The sequence below is a fragment of the Propithecus coquereli genome, unplaced genomic scaffold (assembly GCF_000956105.1).
Source record: "Propithecus coquereli isolate 6110/MARCELLA unplaced genomic scaffold, Pcoq_1.0 Scaffold14, whole genome shotgun sequence".
Lineage (NCBI taxonomy): Eukaryota > Metazoa > Chordata > Mammalia > Primates > Indriidae > Propithecus > Propithecus coquereli.
This window is the reverse complement of record NW_012138302.1, coordinates 442,815-459,556: the sequence shown is the minus strand read 5'-3', so window position 1 is coordinate 459,556 and position 16,742 is coordinate 442,815. Positions and strand designations below refer to the sequence as shown.

At 36.3% G+C, this 16,742-nt stretch overlaps 1 protein-coding gene across 1 annotated transcript in view; it reads right to left on the bottom strand.

Moving 5' to 3' along the window:
- CCDC39 (coiled-coil domain containing 39) overlaps positions 1-16,742 on the bottom strand; it is a 90,796-nt gene that overhangs the window by 5,556 nt on the left and 68,498 nt on the right. Inside the window, exon 12 of the mRNA XM_012639318.1 lies at positions 11,561-11,684. Coding sequence (XP_012494772.1) covers positions 11,561-11,684 — 124 coding nt within the window. The remainder of the gene's footprint in view (positions 1-11,560; positions 11,685-16,742) is intronic.

Below are 16,742 nucleotides of genomic sequence, written 5' to 3'. Positions count from 1 at the left end.
TGAGACCCTGTCTCTACTAAAATAGAAAAATTAGCTGGGCGTTGTGGTGCACAACTGTAGTCCCAGCTACTTGGGAGGCTGAGGCAGTAGGATCACTTGAGCCCAGGAGTTTGAGGTTGCAGTGAGCTATGACACCACTGTACTCTACCTAGGGCAACACAGTAAGACTGTCTCAAAAATAATAATAATAATTTTTTAAAAAGATCATTGTGATAAATATGGCTAGAAAAGATGAAGTCTATAAATTGCTAAAGATCAAAATGTCCTCCATGAGTGGACATACTCCGTGACTTTTATCAGGATAACTCTGTCACTGGGTTAGGCTTTCTAGAGTTGTACTCAAACAATTCCAAAGAACAACTCAGATTAAAGGTTGACAGATAGCATATATATATATGTTTAAAAATGCCAGAAAACCCATTTTTAGTCAAAACCACCTAATAATTTTATTCGGTCCCTGTGTATGTGTATTGAAACCAGAATGTAGTCAATGAGAAAGGTAAGTTTTATTAGTAATGTTTCAGTTAACATTTTCATTTTTGTTTCTTAAGCTTAAAAACAGGAGTTTTTTGTAACATATAATTTTTGTAACATATAATAAAGCTTAGTAAAGAAAAAAAGTTACTAGATAAACTTTATCTAATTCCTTTTAGTCTAGAATTGACAACCCTATTTTATCTGAAATATAGTGTAGTGGGACAAAACTGAAATGAAAACATTTTAGTTGTTGGTTGACTTATCAGTGAGTTCAGTCACATTAAATCACTTCTCTTCTCTGAGCTCAGTTTCTTCATATTTGTTCATCTTATACAAATTCCCGATCAATTCCATGGATAGCTCGAAGTTCTAAAATTCTGATTCCATTCTCTTCTAAATCGGAGATTATATAATGTATACCTTTTAATTTGAATTAGAAAAGCTGGTATTTGGAAGAAATTTTTATTATTAATACTTCCTAACATTTTAAAGCATTTTCAAGTGACTGTTGGACAGTTTCTTTAAATTGTGGTCAGAACTAGATTGTTTCCTTATAAAGACTAAGAGGAACTTGGAAATGAGATTTGAAAGATACCAGGGCTTCATTGGTTACTACTAATTGTATTTTTCAGTCTGGCTTTTGTCAGATACTGTAAGATGCTAGGGTTGGTGGAAGGAAAAATAAACCATGTGTGCCCCTCTGGTCCTTCAGTAGACCAGAGGCCACTGAAAGACCAAAAACAGGGAGGCTATAGGTTGACCTGTGTCCCTGAAAAAAATATGTTGATGTCCAAACCCACAGTATGTCAGAAGTTGACCTTATTTGGAAATAGGGTCTTTGCAAATATAGTTAAGATGAGGTCATTAAGGTAGGCCCTAACCCTATGTAACTCATGTCCTTATAAAAATGGGAACTTTGAACATAGGGATGACTGTGTGAAGAGACACAGGAAGAAAACCATATGAAGATGAAGAAAGATATCTGGGTGATGCGTCTGTAAACCAAGGAACACCAAAGATTGCCAGCAAAGCACCACAAGCTAGGAGAAAGTCATAGAACATTCTCCCTTACCTCACAGGAACCAACCCTAACAACACCTTCATCTTGGACTTCTAGACTCCAGAACTATGAGACAATACATTTCTGTTATTTCGGCCACCTAGTTTGTGGTATTTTGTTACAGCAACCCTAAAGAACTAATAGAAGGGGTCAGCAAGCTTTGTATGTAAACAGCCAGACAGTAAATATTTTAGACTTTATGAGCCCTTCAGTCTATGCCAAAACTACTTAACTCCACCACTGCAGCATGAAAGCAGCCAGAGACAATACATAAATGAATGAGTTTACGTATTGCGTCTTGCAGTGCTTATTTACAAAACAAGCAGTGGGCAGCATTTGGCCAGAGTCCGTTGTTTGCTGACCCCTGATCTACAACATATAGAAAACAGAACATGTAGAATTTGGCACTGTAACCAAATTCTTCTTTGAGCTAGAAAAGAACTCTTTGTCAAGGATGTAAGAAGGATAAGGGAACAATATTGGATTGAATTTCAATCCTAAATCTACCACATTGAGAACCAGAATCTACCACACTGAAAACCAGAACCACATCCAAGAACAAAAATCAGCTTCTAATTGACAAATTTGTTTTTCCCAGCAGTGGAAACTGCTAAAGTATTATATTCAGATAGTTAAAAGTTCTCAAACAAATATAAAATGAACATTTGTCAAAGAATTTATTCAACTTATTAATAAAGGAACCAGTAGGATGTTTAGACTAGTTTAAAGGAGAATTTGAAGAACAAATTTTATAATATGGTCACACAGAGTCAGAAATGCTGAAATGAATTTGCTGATGATGCAAAACAGATTAATATCTTTTAGGGTAATAAACTTCAATGCTTTCCTTATCTTTTCTACAGAGCAGAGATGTATTTTCTATCAGCCAAAGTTCACTTGCATTGTTAGCAACAAGAATCATTTGTATTATCTGCATGTTATCATCTGTACCTACAGGGTTGTATTAATAAAATAAGTTAGTCAATAGAAAATCAATGGCATGCATACCTATAGAATCAGATAATCCCTAGAGAGGCCACTAGAAAATGCCAAGACTGGTGTCACCAAGCAGTGGCATCATTGTACCCAGTAATTGCTTTTCTCCATTTTCAGGCCATATACAATTTTCCCACTATAAACTAGACTGAGTTTAGTTATAAAGAAAGTTTCATTTTTACATAGGTGAGACTTGTGTTATGAGTAAAAGGTTTAAACATGCTATACAATAAAAAATAGGAATAACTGTGGCAAGCTGTGGATCCCAGAGAGGGGTAAGGTAAAGGAGTGTGGCATTAGGAAATTGAGAAAGGTAACTGACAGCCTCAATTCATTTAACATATTCATTATCTTATTAATAATATTTATCCAGCACTTTCACTGTGAACAGAGGAAATACACTTTCCTCATAAAACCTGCCTGCTTTCCTAAGAAATAGGTTAATCAGCATCATCACAGCAATGACAATAATGATAGCTAACATTATTGATGACTTGTGCTAGACACTATACTAAGGGCTTTATATATATTTTCTCATTTGTCCCAACAAAAGTAACAATATTATCATCCTAATTTTGCAAGTGAGGAAGCTGAACTTATTCAAGGTCACCTACCTAGTCAGTGTTTTAGTAAAACCAGGATATGGACAAAGGTCCTGTAAATACCAATACTTTCAGGTAACCCATCAGCCTTTATTGGTAGAGAAACTTAATTGGAATTGTAACACCTATCTACTTCCTAACATCTAACAGACTAGAGCTGACCGTTTAACCTCCAGGAACTTTTAAAACCTAGAAGGAGGAAAGTCCCATTAGTACTGGGCAGAAGCCTGAGTTACTACAGACTGACAAGTTACAACAACGATTAGAGAGCTGGGACTGACTTCTCATGGGTTAGGCAGAATTTCCAGAGGCAAAGTGGCAGACATACAACACATAGTGTATGTGCTAGGGGCAGGTTTGAAGAAGAGCTACAGAAGAAAACTTGGGAGACTAAACAGAGAGAAGTCAGAGGGAACAAGCATCCACAATGGCCATCCTTTGAAGGTGGGAATTGGTAGATCTTCTTCTCACCCTTATCCATGTGTAGTACAGGGAAATGAGTCAAAGTTACAATTTCCATTCCTTGTTTGTAGTGTTTTGAGTAATTTCCCAGACTTTTCTATAAAGGAAATCACACCTGTTCAGGGGATTTTCTATATGGGAAGGATGAATGTAATAGTACTCAGGAAGGGAACTGCATCTAATTCCTGATCAGTTATGAATTTCCCCTTGTGGGTTACTAGGTAAAGATAACCATGCTATGGCAGAAGATAACACTTAAACATCAGAAGAAAAAACAGGTTCACCTGTCTCCCATATATTATGAGGGCAAGGGGAGCAGCCCACTTCCTCTTTGAACAGCTGCCTACCAGGATTATAATGGTAAACTGGAGTTTAAGATTCAGAGGTGGTGTAGCTTCAGGGGATTGTAAGGTCCAGGGTGTGGAATGGAAGTGAGTAGCTATATTGAAGTAAAGCTTTGAGACCAAGGTATTGGACAGGTTGTCACATGTATGCTGAAGGAACCCAGAGTGATCAGAGGTCTTACGGTGAAAGAGATTATGAATCTTGACTAAAGAAGGGGAAAGTCAAGCATGGTTCCTCACGCCTGTAATCCCAGCACTTTGGGAGTCCAAGGCAGGAGGATCACTTGAGGCCAGGAGCTGGAGACCAGCCTGGGTGACATAGCGTGACCCCTGTCTCTACAAAAAATTATAAAAAAAATTAGCTGGCCATGATAGCATGTGCCTGTAGTCCCAGCTCCTTGGGAGACCAAGGCAGGAGGATCACTTGAGGCCAGAATATGAGATTGCAGTGAGCTATAGTCCAGCCACTGCACTTCAGCCTGGGTGACAGAGTGAGACTTTGTCTCTTCAAAAAAAAAAGGGGGGGGGGGCAGGGAATAATATGGCACAAGTGATTAAAAAAAAACAAAAACAAAAAAAACAGTGTCAAAGAATGGTCAGGCATTCCAGAAGATGGCAGCCCAGAGACACCACCTGCCAGATTGTCTCAGAAAGAAGGAACAGTTTAAATGAAAAAGAAAAAACAAAGCAAACAAACAGAGATCAGGTGAAATTCTGAGGGAAAAGTGCCAAAACAAGAGATTCCACAGGAAGAATTTGCAAAGCAGAACAAGAAGGAGCAAGATACACACAGAGGTCAACTCCCCAAAGGCTTAGAGTCCAGCAGAAAGGGTAGGTGGAGCGGTTTGTTTCTCCTTCCCTCACATCTCTGGCAGTCAGCAGGCTCCTGAGCTGCTGGAGAGCCTTTCTACCCTCATAAGCCCAAAAGCAGCTGCCACCAGCGAACTGGGAGCTTGATGAAGACAAAGCACCAGGCTGCCAACAGCCACAGGGCTGCTTCCTGTTGCCACAGACGTGAGCCGAGACAGCAGGTGCCTTATGCTTCTCCAGCCACTGTGTACCTTTGTCCTCCCCAGAGGGATTCAACTCCTCAGTTTTCATCTTGCTCGTTCCCACACAAATACTGGGGAATGGAGCACACCTCCTCCCACAGGAAGTCCACACTCTCAGGCCAGGGTGGGATCCTGGAAGGGGAAGTTACCAGCCTGCAGCACCATTGCTGGGGAGCTGAGCTAGTTTGAGTGCCTGAGGGAGACTGCAGAGCAGGGGAGGGGGGCGAATAGTGAAACTGTTAGCGACAGCCAGATTACAAATCTCAGCAGGCCCTGCCTGCACAAGCAATCTTTCTGGCTGGGTGGGGCCATGTCACCGATCTCTGGCGGCTTTTCCCAGAACCCTGGGAGCAGAACTTTGACCCCAGCTGAAACACCAACTTATCAGCTTTTGTGGGGCCTGAGGGCAGGCTCAACAAACCCAGCCCTGCCCAACCTCACTCCCTCACCCGCCTCTGCTGTGGTGGAGAATAAGGACTCACTTGAAGTTCCGGGGTCCCAACAACCACCTGGGACATTCAAGTGCTTTTCCTGAGGGGCAGGAGCCAGTCACAGGTCCCCAAAACAACACTGTACCTTGTTCTTTCTGGCAAGCATCACTTACTGACAGGGAGGTCAATTTTCATAGCCCTTTATAACATTTACTGACTCAATCATGCAGGGTGTGGTTGATTCTTACCCCACGAGCACATCTTACTGTCTCAGAGATTAAACTGGGCATGCCAGTATAATTCACACTGTTAAGAAGACCACAGGGCTGGGGAAAGAGAAAGAATTTCAAAGACCTCCATCCTCCCTCATCAAAGAGAGACAGGGAATCTGCCCACACACATAGCTCACCACTGCTACAGCCTACAAACAGCTAGCAACTGAGAAAATCACCATGCTAAGGATATCTATAACCAAGGTATCCATCCAAACCTAGAGCATCATGAAAGCACCCACAAGCAAAGCCAAAGGTTCTTACCTAACATATACTACAGTCACACCCTTATAAGTGTGTGTGTGTGTTTGTGTGTGTGTGTGTTTGTGTGTGTGTGTGTGTGTGTGTGTGTGTGTGTGTGTGGGAGAAGCCCCATCTAAACAAGAGAAAATCCAAAAATAAGAAGTGGCAGCTGCCACAGAGGGAAAGGAATCAGCAAAAGAACTCTGGAAGGATGAAAAATCAGAGCAAAAGGACACACCCAAAAGGGAACACAGCTCTCTACCAATGGATACCGACCAAAATGAAAATATTGAAATGACAGTTAAAGAATTCCAAATATGGATTATAAGGAAGCTCAATGAAATCCAAGAGACAATGGAAAGTCAACTCAAAGAAACGAGAAAAGCAATTCAGGAAATGAATGAAAAATTCACAAAAGAGACTAATATATTAAAAAAACCAAATAGACCTTCTGGAAATGAAAAATTCATTTAAGGAAATACAAAACACAATGGAAAATTTTAAGAATAGACTACATCAGGCAGAAGAAAGAATCTCAGAGCTTGAAGACAACTCTTTTGAATTAACTTAGTCAAAAATAGAAAGAATTAAGAGGAATGAACAAAGCCTACAGGAAATATGGGATTATGTAAAATGGCCAAATACAAGAATCACAGGCATCCCTGAACATGAAGAAGAAATGCACAAGGGCTAGAAAACCTATCTGAGGGAATAACTGAGGAAAACTTCCCTGGTCTTCTTAGAGATTTAGATATCCAGGTTCAAGAAGCTCAATGAAGACCTGGGAGTTTCATCACAAAGAGGCAATCACCAAGACACATAGTCATCAGACTGGCCAAAGTCAACAGGAAGGAGGAACTCCTACAAGCCGTGAGGTGAAAACATCAAGTAACTTACAAAGGAAAACCCATCAGCCTAACTGCAGACATCTCAACTAAAACCTTACATGCCAGAAAGGACTGGAGCCCCATCTTCAGTCTTCTTAAACAAAACAGTTGCTAGCCTAGAATTTTGTACCCTGCAAAACTAAGTTTCATATATGAAGAAGAAATAAAGACTTCTAGACAAGCAAACAATGAGGGAATTTGTCAAGACCAGACCATCCCTGCAGGAAATACAGAGAACTGCATTATACATGGATCAGCACAATAGACACCCACCAGTATAAAACCACCCAAAAGCTAAAGCTAAAGCTCATACAAAACAATAGCTCAAGAGGTTAAACAAAGCAACAAGGCACTACCGAACAGGATGAACAGAATAGCTTCCCCCATATCAATTCTATCAATCAATGTAAACAGTCTGAATGTCCTGTTCAAGAGACACAGGCTGGCTGAATGGATGAAAAAACAAAGCCCAAGGATCTGCTATCTCCAGGAAACACACCTAACCACCAAGGACTCATAGAGACTCAAAGTAAAGAGATGAAAAAAAAAAAATAATCCATGCATATGGAAACCAAAAGAAAGCAGGTGTAGCCAATCTCACATCAGATAAAATTGACTTTAAATAAACAACAGTAAAAAGAGACAAAGATGGGCATTATATAATGATAAAGGGAGAAATTCAACAAGAAAATATAACAATCCTAAATATTTATGCACCTAACACAGTAGCACACAGATTCATAAAGCAAACACTACTAGATCCAAGCAAAGGGATAAACAGTAGCATCATAATTGTCGAGAACCTCAACACCCCACTGACAGAAGTGGACTGATCATCCAAGCAGAAAATAAAGAAAGAAACCCCAGACTTCAATGTGACTCCAGAGCAAATAGGACTGACAGACATTTACAGAACATTTTATCCAAAAACTACTGAATATACATTCTTCTCATCAGCACATGGAACACTCTCCAAGATTGATCATATCTCTGGCCATAAAACATGTCTCAAAAAATTAAAAAAGTCAGAAATTGTACCATGTATCTTCTCAGACCACAATAGAATAAAACGAAAAATTAACTCCAAGAGAAACACTCAATTCTACACAAAGTCATGGAAATTAAACAACATGCTTCTGAACAATTATTGGTTCAATAATGAAATTAAGATGTAAATCAAAAGACTCCTTGAACTGAAAGACAAAGGGGACACAAGCTACCAAAATTTATGGGATTCAGCAAAAGCAGTCCTAGGGGAAAATTCATAGCCTTAAATGCCTACATCAATAAGACAGAAAGATCACGAATTAACAATCCAATGACATATATCAAGGAACTAGAAAAGGAAGAGCAAACCACACTCAAAGCCAGCAGAAGAAAAGAAATAACCACGGTCACAACAGAACTAAACAAAAGAGAAAGTGAAAAAATAATACAAAGGATCAATGAAATGAAGTGTTGGTTCTTTGAAAAGATAAACAAAATTGATAGACCTCTTGCTAGATTAACCAGGAATAAGATTAATTAACCAAGAGAAAGGACCCAAATAAACTCAATCAGAAATGAAAAAGGAAATATTACAACTGATAACATAGAAATACAAAAATCATTTGTGTACACTGTGAAAATCTCTATGCACACAGAAAACACAGAGGAAATGGACTAACTCCTGGAAATACACAACTTCCAAAGACTCAAGCAGAAAGAAATAGAACTCCCAGTAAAAAGAAATGGGATTGAAGCAGTAATAAAAAATCTTCCAACAAAAAAAATCCTCAGACCAAATGGATTCACAACCAAATTTTATCAGACCTACAAAAGAAGACCTGGAACCCATGCTGAAGAAATTATTCCATAACAATGAGAAGGAGAGAATCCTCCCCAACTCATTCTACAATGCCAGTATCACCTTGATACCAAAGCCAAGAAAAGACACAACAAAAAAAGAAAACCACAGACCAATATCCCTTACGAATATAGATGAAAAAATACTCAATAAAATACTAGCAAACCAAATTCAATAGCACATCAAAAAAATAATCCACCATGACCAACTGGGCTTCATCCCAGGGATGCAAGGATGGTTGAATAAATGTGATTCACCATATAAACAGAGGCAAAAATAAGACCACATGATCATCTCAGTAGATACCAAAAAAGCATTTGAAAAAATTCAGCACACTTTCATGATAAAAACCCTCAACAAACTAAGCATAGAAGGAACATATCTCAAGATTATAAAAGCCATACATGACAAATTCACAGCCAACATCATAGTGAATGGGGAAAAGTGGAAAGCATTCCCACTGAGAACTGGAATAAGATAAGGGTGCCCAATGTCACCACTTCTATTCAACATAGTGCTAGAAGTCTTAGCCATAGCAATTAGACAAGAAAAATAAATAAAGGGTATCCAAACCAGGAAAGAGGAGGTCAAACTATCATTTTTTGCTGATGATATGGTCTTATACCTAGAAAACTCCAAAGACTCTACCAAGAGACTCTCAGAATTGATAAACAAATTGAGCAAAGTCTCAGGTTACAAAATTGATGTACACAAATCAGTAGCATTTCTGTACACCAGTAACAGTCAAGCTGAGAGTCAAATCAAAGACTCAATATCATTCACAATACCTACCAAGAAAATAAAATACCTGGGGATATATTTAACCAAGGAGATGAAAGATCTCTACAAAGAGTACTACACAGATGACACAAACAAATGGAAAAATATACCATGCCCATAGATTGGTTGAATCTATATTGTTAAAATGTCCATACTACCCAAAGTGATTTACAGATTCAATGCAATCCCCATCAAAATATGAATGGCATAGTTCAGAGTCCTAGAAAAAAATAATTCTACGCTTCCTTTGGAACCAGGAAGGGGCCCCTTTTGCTTAAGCAAAAAGAACAAATTTAGAGGCATCACATTCCCAACTTCAAACTATACTACAAGGCTATAGTAACCAAAACAGCAGGGTATTGGCACAAATATGGAGACATAGACCAATGGATCAAAACAGAGAACCCAGATATAAAGCCATTCACATACAGCTAACTGATATTTGACAAAGCAGAAAATATACCCTGGGGAAAAGAAACCCTATTCAGTAGATGGTGCTGGGAAAATTGGATAGCCACATGCAGAAGAATAAAGCAGGATCCATATCTCTCACCCCTCACAAAAATTAATTCAAGACTTAAATGTAAGGCATGAAACCACAAGAACTCTAGAAGAAAATGTTAGGAAAACTCTTCTAGATATAGCCTGGACAAAGAATTTGTGAAGAAGACCCCGATGGCAATCATGGCAATAACAAAAGTAAATAAATGGGACTTGATTATAGTAATAGTAAAAAGCTTCTGCAGGGCTAAGGAAATAATCAACAGAGCAAACAGACAACCTACAGAATGGGAGAAAATATTCACAAGCTATACATCTTCTAACGGGCTAATCACCAGCATCTACAAAGAATTCAAACAAGTTAGCCAGAAAAAAAACCAAAAGACAAAAAAACAAACCCATTAAAAAATGGGCAAAAGACATAAACAGAAGCTTTTCAAAAGAAGATAGACAAGTGGCCAATAAACATATGAAAAAATGCTCAACATCATTAATCACCAGGGAAATGAAAATTAAAACCACAATGAAATATCATCTTATCCCAGTCAGAATGGCTTTTATTAAAAAGTCCAAAAAAATAGATGGTGGTGTGGATGCAGAGAGAAAGGAACACTTATACACTATTGGCGGGACTTCAAATTAGTACAACCTCTATGGAAAACAGTATGGACATTCCTAAAAGAACTAAAAGTAGACCTACCATTTGATTCAGCAATCCCACTACTGGGTATTTATCCAAAGGAAAAGAGGTCATTTTATCAAAAAGACACTTGTACTCAAATGTTTATTGCAGCACAATTCACAATTGCAAAGATGTGGAATCAACCCAAGTGCCCATCATTTCATGAGTGGATTAACAAAATGTGGAATATGTATACTCTGGAATATTATGCAGCCATTAAAAAGGATGAATTAAGTTCTTTTGCAACAATTTGGATGGAACTGAAGACCATTATTCTAAGTGAAGTATCTAGAGAATGGAAAAACAAATACCACATATACTCACTATTAAATTAGAACTAACCGATAGCACAAATGTGTATAGAGGGAAGTAAAACTCAGCAGAATTCATGCAGGGGGCAGGGTGGAGGAGATAGTGAGCAAATACCTGCCTAATGGGTACAATGAACACTATCTGGGTGATGGGAACACTTATAACCCAGACTCAAGCATAATAAAGTTGATACATGTAACCAAAAACATTTGTACCCCCATAATATTTTGAAAGAAAAAATAAATAAAAGGGTGTTTCAGAGCCCTCCCTTCAATAAAAGAAAAGAAAACATATGGTCACGTAGAATAACCTGAGTTCAAGAGAGGAAGGGTTTTGGAACAAATGAGCAATAGGTTTTGGGAACCGGAGGGCAATACTTTAACCTCATAGCTTAGAGGGATATAGAACCAATAATGCTTCAGTATCTTTATCTAGCACTAATGTTTTGGCCCTTATTAAGTACAATAGTTAATGGCCCTAATTAAGTAAAATAGTTACTAAATTTCATGGGGAAAAAGTTGCCATTTTGGTTCTTTTAAATCCAGACGAATCCTATGAGTTAACAAAGAAAAGATACTTCATACTATCACAACTATAAATCAATTAAAATTACCTTTATTACATAATAGGCCTGTGTTTTCTCCTCTTCTCCTTCAGGAGGCAGCATAACAACAGTAAGAATTTCATATCTGTTCTTCAGCTTATCAATTTTACTTAACCGTTCATGAAACTCAGCACTGATATGAAAAGAAAAAGAAAAATCAAACACTGAAAAACAAATAACACTGTGTTGTTATTGAAGACATTGGATTTGTGTTACTGCTGAACTCAAACAGTTTAAATGTGTTCTCACTTTTAAATTTAATGATTCAGTGTGAAATGTGTCAGATTTTACTCTACTTGAAGGCTAATGAGTTAGCTTGCCACAGTTTCATGGATGCTGGTAGAAGACACAATTTCTGTGTCAGAGACAAAGGGCTTTGTTACTCATCATGCAGGAAGTGGTATAAGCTTCCTATCTATATTGGTTCCCTTTGCTCCCCATATCCCACGGCGTCAAGAAAGGGCTCAAGTGGATGTTGCACACAGAGTAGATTTGCATCACACCTTAGGAACCTCCAGCTTAGGAAACCCAAATATTTTACAATGGGAAATAAGCAAACATGCCTAACTTTTGTTCCAGAGGGAGATACTAGGTCTAGTTTCTGAAGCTGTTTGCTATTCAAACATCTTTAAAAAGATAGTCCAGGACAGGAAAGTTAGTGCCTCTCTTTGCAAGGCATGACAAAATATGAGAAACTTATGGAGAATTGTTTTCCAGCATTCAGATTCAGATTCTTTTATTTTCTTTTTTTTTCTAGCACATTCTTCTGCAGAAACAAATTCAGATTCTTAAATCTGTTGATTAGTTTTTCCTTTTATTTCAGTAAATTTATATTTTATGAGCAATTTTTAGAACTTGTTTTATAATACCAGTAATGCTAATATATGCATAGCAATATGGAGGGTGACTCATTTGTCTGCTACAATTTCATGAAAGTAAGCTATCCAACCATGGCAAAAAGAAATCTTCAACCTACCAGCTTTTCTACTCTTAGAGAGAACTAATGGTAAAATATATTTAGTGTCAGAAGTTACAGTTTTCCTTATTTTTAATTATCACTATTATTTCATCAGAAAATATTTACTTGTCCTTTATGTAGTCATAAAAGACTTACTGGCTTTCAAGCTTAAGATGGTGGACTGAGCACAAGTAAATTTTTCCTCCTTTCTAAAATGGAAAAGATTTTTTTTAAAAAAATAACAGCTCTGGAACAAGAAAGACACAATTTTTTTATGAATTTATGGAAAAATGGAAAAAAGATGGGATAAGATTAATGGGGAAAAAAATAGATACACACACAGAAGAAGATTACTGCAGAAGCAAGAGCCATTTTCTACCAAAGAAATCTAGAGAAAATCCAGACTCAAGAATAAGAAAGAAAAAGAGCAAGAGTGATCTGTGAGGCTATTATCAATGGGTAATTAATAAAAGGACTATCTACAGATCATCTGGGCTACTTCTCTCAACCCCTTAAAGTATACAGAGATGTTGGCAGGAATCTTTTCTACTCCAATGATAACCAAAAAATCACCGTAGTTCCTAGCATGTATGTTGGAGCTGGAAAGACAAATAAAAAACAACATAAAGTAATTCCAGGCTTCCACAACAGAGGAAATAAATGAAAAAGAAAGGCAGTTCCACTTAGGAATGAAATAAAGTCTTCATCCCTCAAATAAACACCTCCTAACTTTTGTATACTTGGAAGTCCTAACCCTGCCTAATACCTATCTATGTTCCTTACAGAACAAACTATCCCAGAGCCTACAATCAGTCTTACCATTCAGGGGAGAGATCTATTGGAGAAAGAGATCTGCCTAATTGCAGAGGAAACCTCTACCAGCTAGCTATCAATATCCACTGATTATTAATTAAGCATTTATTAATAAATATTAACAGAAAGTCAAGGACCATTAGACATTTATGGAAAGTGAACAGCATAAACGGAAAGAACAAAATGAACAAAGAAAGAACAGACCTTGGGAGAAATAGAGATAATGCACAGAATAGAAGATAAAAAGCATTTTTCTCTTTAAAAGTATTTTAATTAGTATCTTTTAAAAGATAAGAGGATATTGATTCCAAAAACATGATATAACAAAATAGGCTGCTATGAAAAGAAAGGACCAATGAATGAACAACAATTCTTGCAAATAAGTTTTCCTTTTCAATGTAATGGCAGTGAAGAATACAGATTGACTAAGTAATCTGGACAGATGGAGAAGGGAGGATATTAGGCAGAGGGAAGGGGAATAGGGAGAGAGAGAGAGAATGAGCATATCAGAGAAAATAAAATAAAAAAGAGTAAAAAATGTAAAATGAGAGAAGAGAAACCTGGAGGACAGATCTAGGAGAGCCAACATCTAGTAAAAATGAATAACAAATGAGAAGAACAGAGAGAATGGTAGTGAGAAAAAAATTAAAGTGGTAACAGAAAAATATTCCCCTGACCTGAAGAAAAACTTGAATGAAATAACTGAAAGAGCTCACTCATCAGGGGTCAAGCAAGAAAAACAAAAAACTACAAAACACCCAGACACATACAGGGAAATTATGAAATATCAAGGATGAAGAGACTGTCCCAAAGCTTCCAGAAAGAAAAAAAACAACAAAAACCAGGTTCCCTACAAAGTAAATTGAACTCACCTAGAATCAGACATCTCATAAGCAACGTAATATAGAAGAATATGAAACAATGCTTTACAATGTTCTACTGTAATTTCAAATATTTGAGGACTAAAAAGTTTCAGAAAAAATCTAATTCTGAAAAACAAATTAAAAATCATACTCCAAAGAAATTCCAGGAAAATAGGATGGCAAGGAACATACGAAAGAATGTTAAATTAGGAAATAAGTAAAACACATAAGTAAATTGAAACTATTGCTGACAATTGGCTGTGCAGCTTAGAGCCAGTTAAGGAAAGGAGTTCTTTAAAAAGTAGAAACATAATATTCAAAACAACAAACAATAAGAAGAAACTATAATCAGTGATTTCAATAATAAATGAAGATGAGAAGAGGAAAAGTAAAAGTAAAAGATGCTCAAGTCTTATTTTTTTAGGAAAGGTAAAATAATAGGAACTAATTATTCTTCAATATTCATAAAGAAATTGAAAAATTAAAATTTATTTTGAATTTAAGAATAAGCAACAAAACAACTAAAATTAGAATGTATACCTTCCAAATAATTAAAGAGGAAAAAACAGAAAACAAAATTCAGTAAAAACAGTGAAAGGCAAGAAAGAAATAATGAATATGTGGCAACTTCTTAATGTTTCCTGAAAAGTTAAATATATATCTATCAAATGATCCAGCAATTTCACTCCTAGGTATTTACGTAAGAGAAAAGAAAGTATATGTCCATATAGAGAACACATATATTCAGAGAAGCTTTGTTGTATTAATAATAGCTAAAAACTGGAAACAATCTAAATGTCCATCATCAGGTAAACATATAAACACATTGGAGTAAACACATGCAATGAAATACTACTATTCAGCAATAGAATGCCAGCATCAGCAAACCATCCTGCTTCCACCTGTTTTTGTATAGCCCACATGAAAGAATGACTTTTACATTTTTAAAAGGTTTTTTAAAATGAAAGAATTATATTTCATTAAAATGAAAATTATATGAAATTCAAATTTTGATGTCCATAAAGTTTTATTGCAACACAGCCACACTTACTTATTTACATATAGTCTATGGCTGATTTCACTCTATAATGGCAGAATTGAGTTATCGAAACAAAGACTATATGGCCTAAAAAGAACTATAATATTCATTAGCTAGCCCGTATGGAAGAAGGAATGTATTATTAGTATACACTACATGGATGAATTTCAAAATAATTACACCAAATGAAAATAGCCAAAAAAAAAGAGTACCTACTACTGGATTCCATGTATATAAAGCTCTTGAAAATGCGATCAATTATGGATAAGAAACAGATTAACAGTTGTCTGGAGAGAGAAACACGGGGAGGGACTGGAAGGAAGAATTACAATGGGGCACCAGGAGACTTGTGGTGGTGATGGATATGTTAACTATCTCGACTGTGAGGATGGTTTCTCAGGTATATACGTATATCAAAACATATCAAACTGATCACTTTAAAAATGTGCAGTTTATTGTATCTCAATTATACCTCAATAAAGTTGTTTTTTTAAAATAAAACTCCAATTAAGACAATGAAAGGCAGGAAAGGCAAAAAACAAATAGAAAACATGGCAATATGAATTTTTGTGAAGCACAGTTAAAATAATACTCAGAGGGATTTTTTAGCTATCAAAGCTGAAAATTAATAAGCTATGCATCTATCTAAAGAATTTGGAAAAAGAACACAAAAAGAAAGAAAAAATAGTAAAGGTAAGATCAGAAACTAACAAAATAATGAATAAATAGACAATAGGGGAAAGATCGATAAGAGTTGATTCTTTTCAAACACTGATAAAACTGATTAACTTCTGCTAAGAATATCCTACCCAAAAAAGAGAAGTCACAAATAACCAATATTAGGAATTAAAAAGTGGTGATCTCTAAAAATACCACAACTATTAAATAATAAAATGATATTATAAACAACTTTATGGTAATAACTTTGAAGTTTTCAACGAAATGAAAAAATTTTCCTAGGAAGAAATATAATTTACCAAAACAAAATCAAGAAGAAATACAAAATCTGCATTGTCCTATAGCCCTTAAATAAATTGAACCAACAGTTGAAAATCTTCCCCATAGAAAACCCCAGGCCCTCAATGGCTTTACCAGTTAGGTCTTTGAAAATTCAAGAAAGATATAATTCTATTCTTTTATATACTTATCTAGAGTATAGAAAAATAAGAAACACACACAAGTCATTTTATGAAGGCAGACATAACCTTAATAACCTGATAACCTGACAAGGGCAATGAAGCAAGAATTGTGGGTCATTTGTACACATGAGCATAGATGCAAAAACTGTATAAAAATATTCCCAAACAAAATCTAGATATACAAAAGATAATGTAATGGACAAGCTGGGTTTATTCTAGAATGTAAGGCTGATTTAACTTTGAAAAATTGATCAATATAACTAATTACATTAGCAGATTAAAGAAGCTACACCATGTTAATGAATACAGAAAAAGCACATAATAAAAGTCAACATTTATTCCCGATTAAACAAATTAAAAAAATATTTTAGCAAAGAAT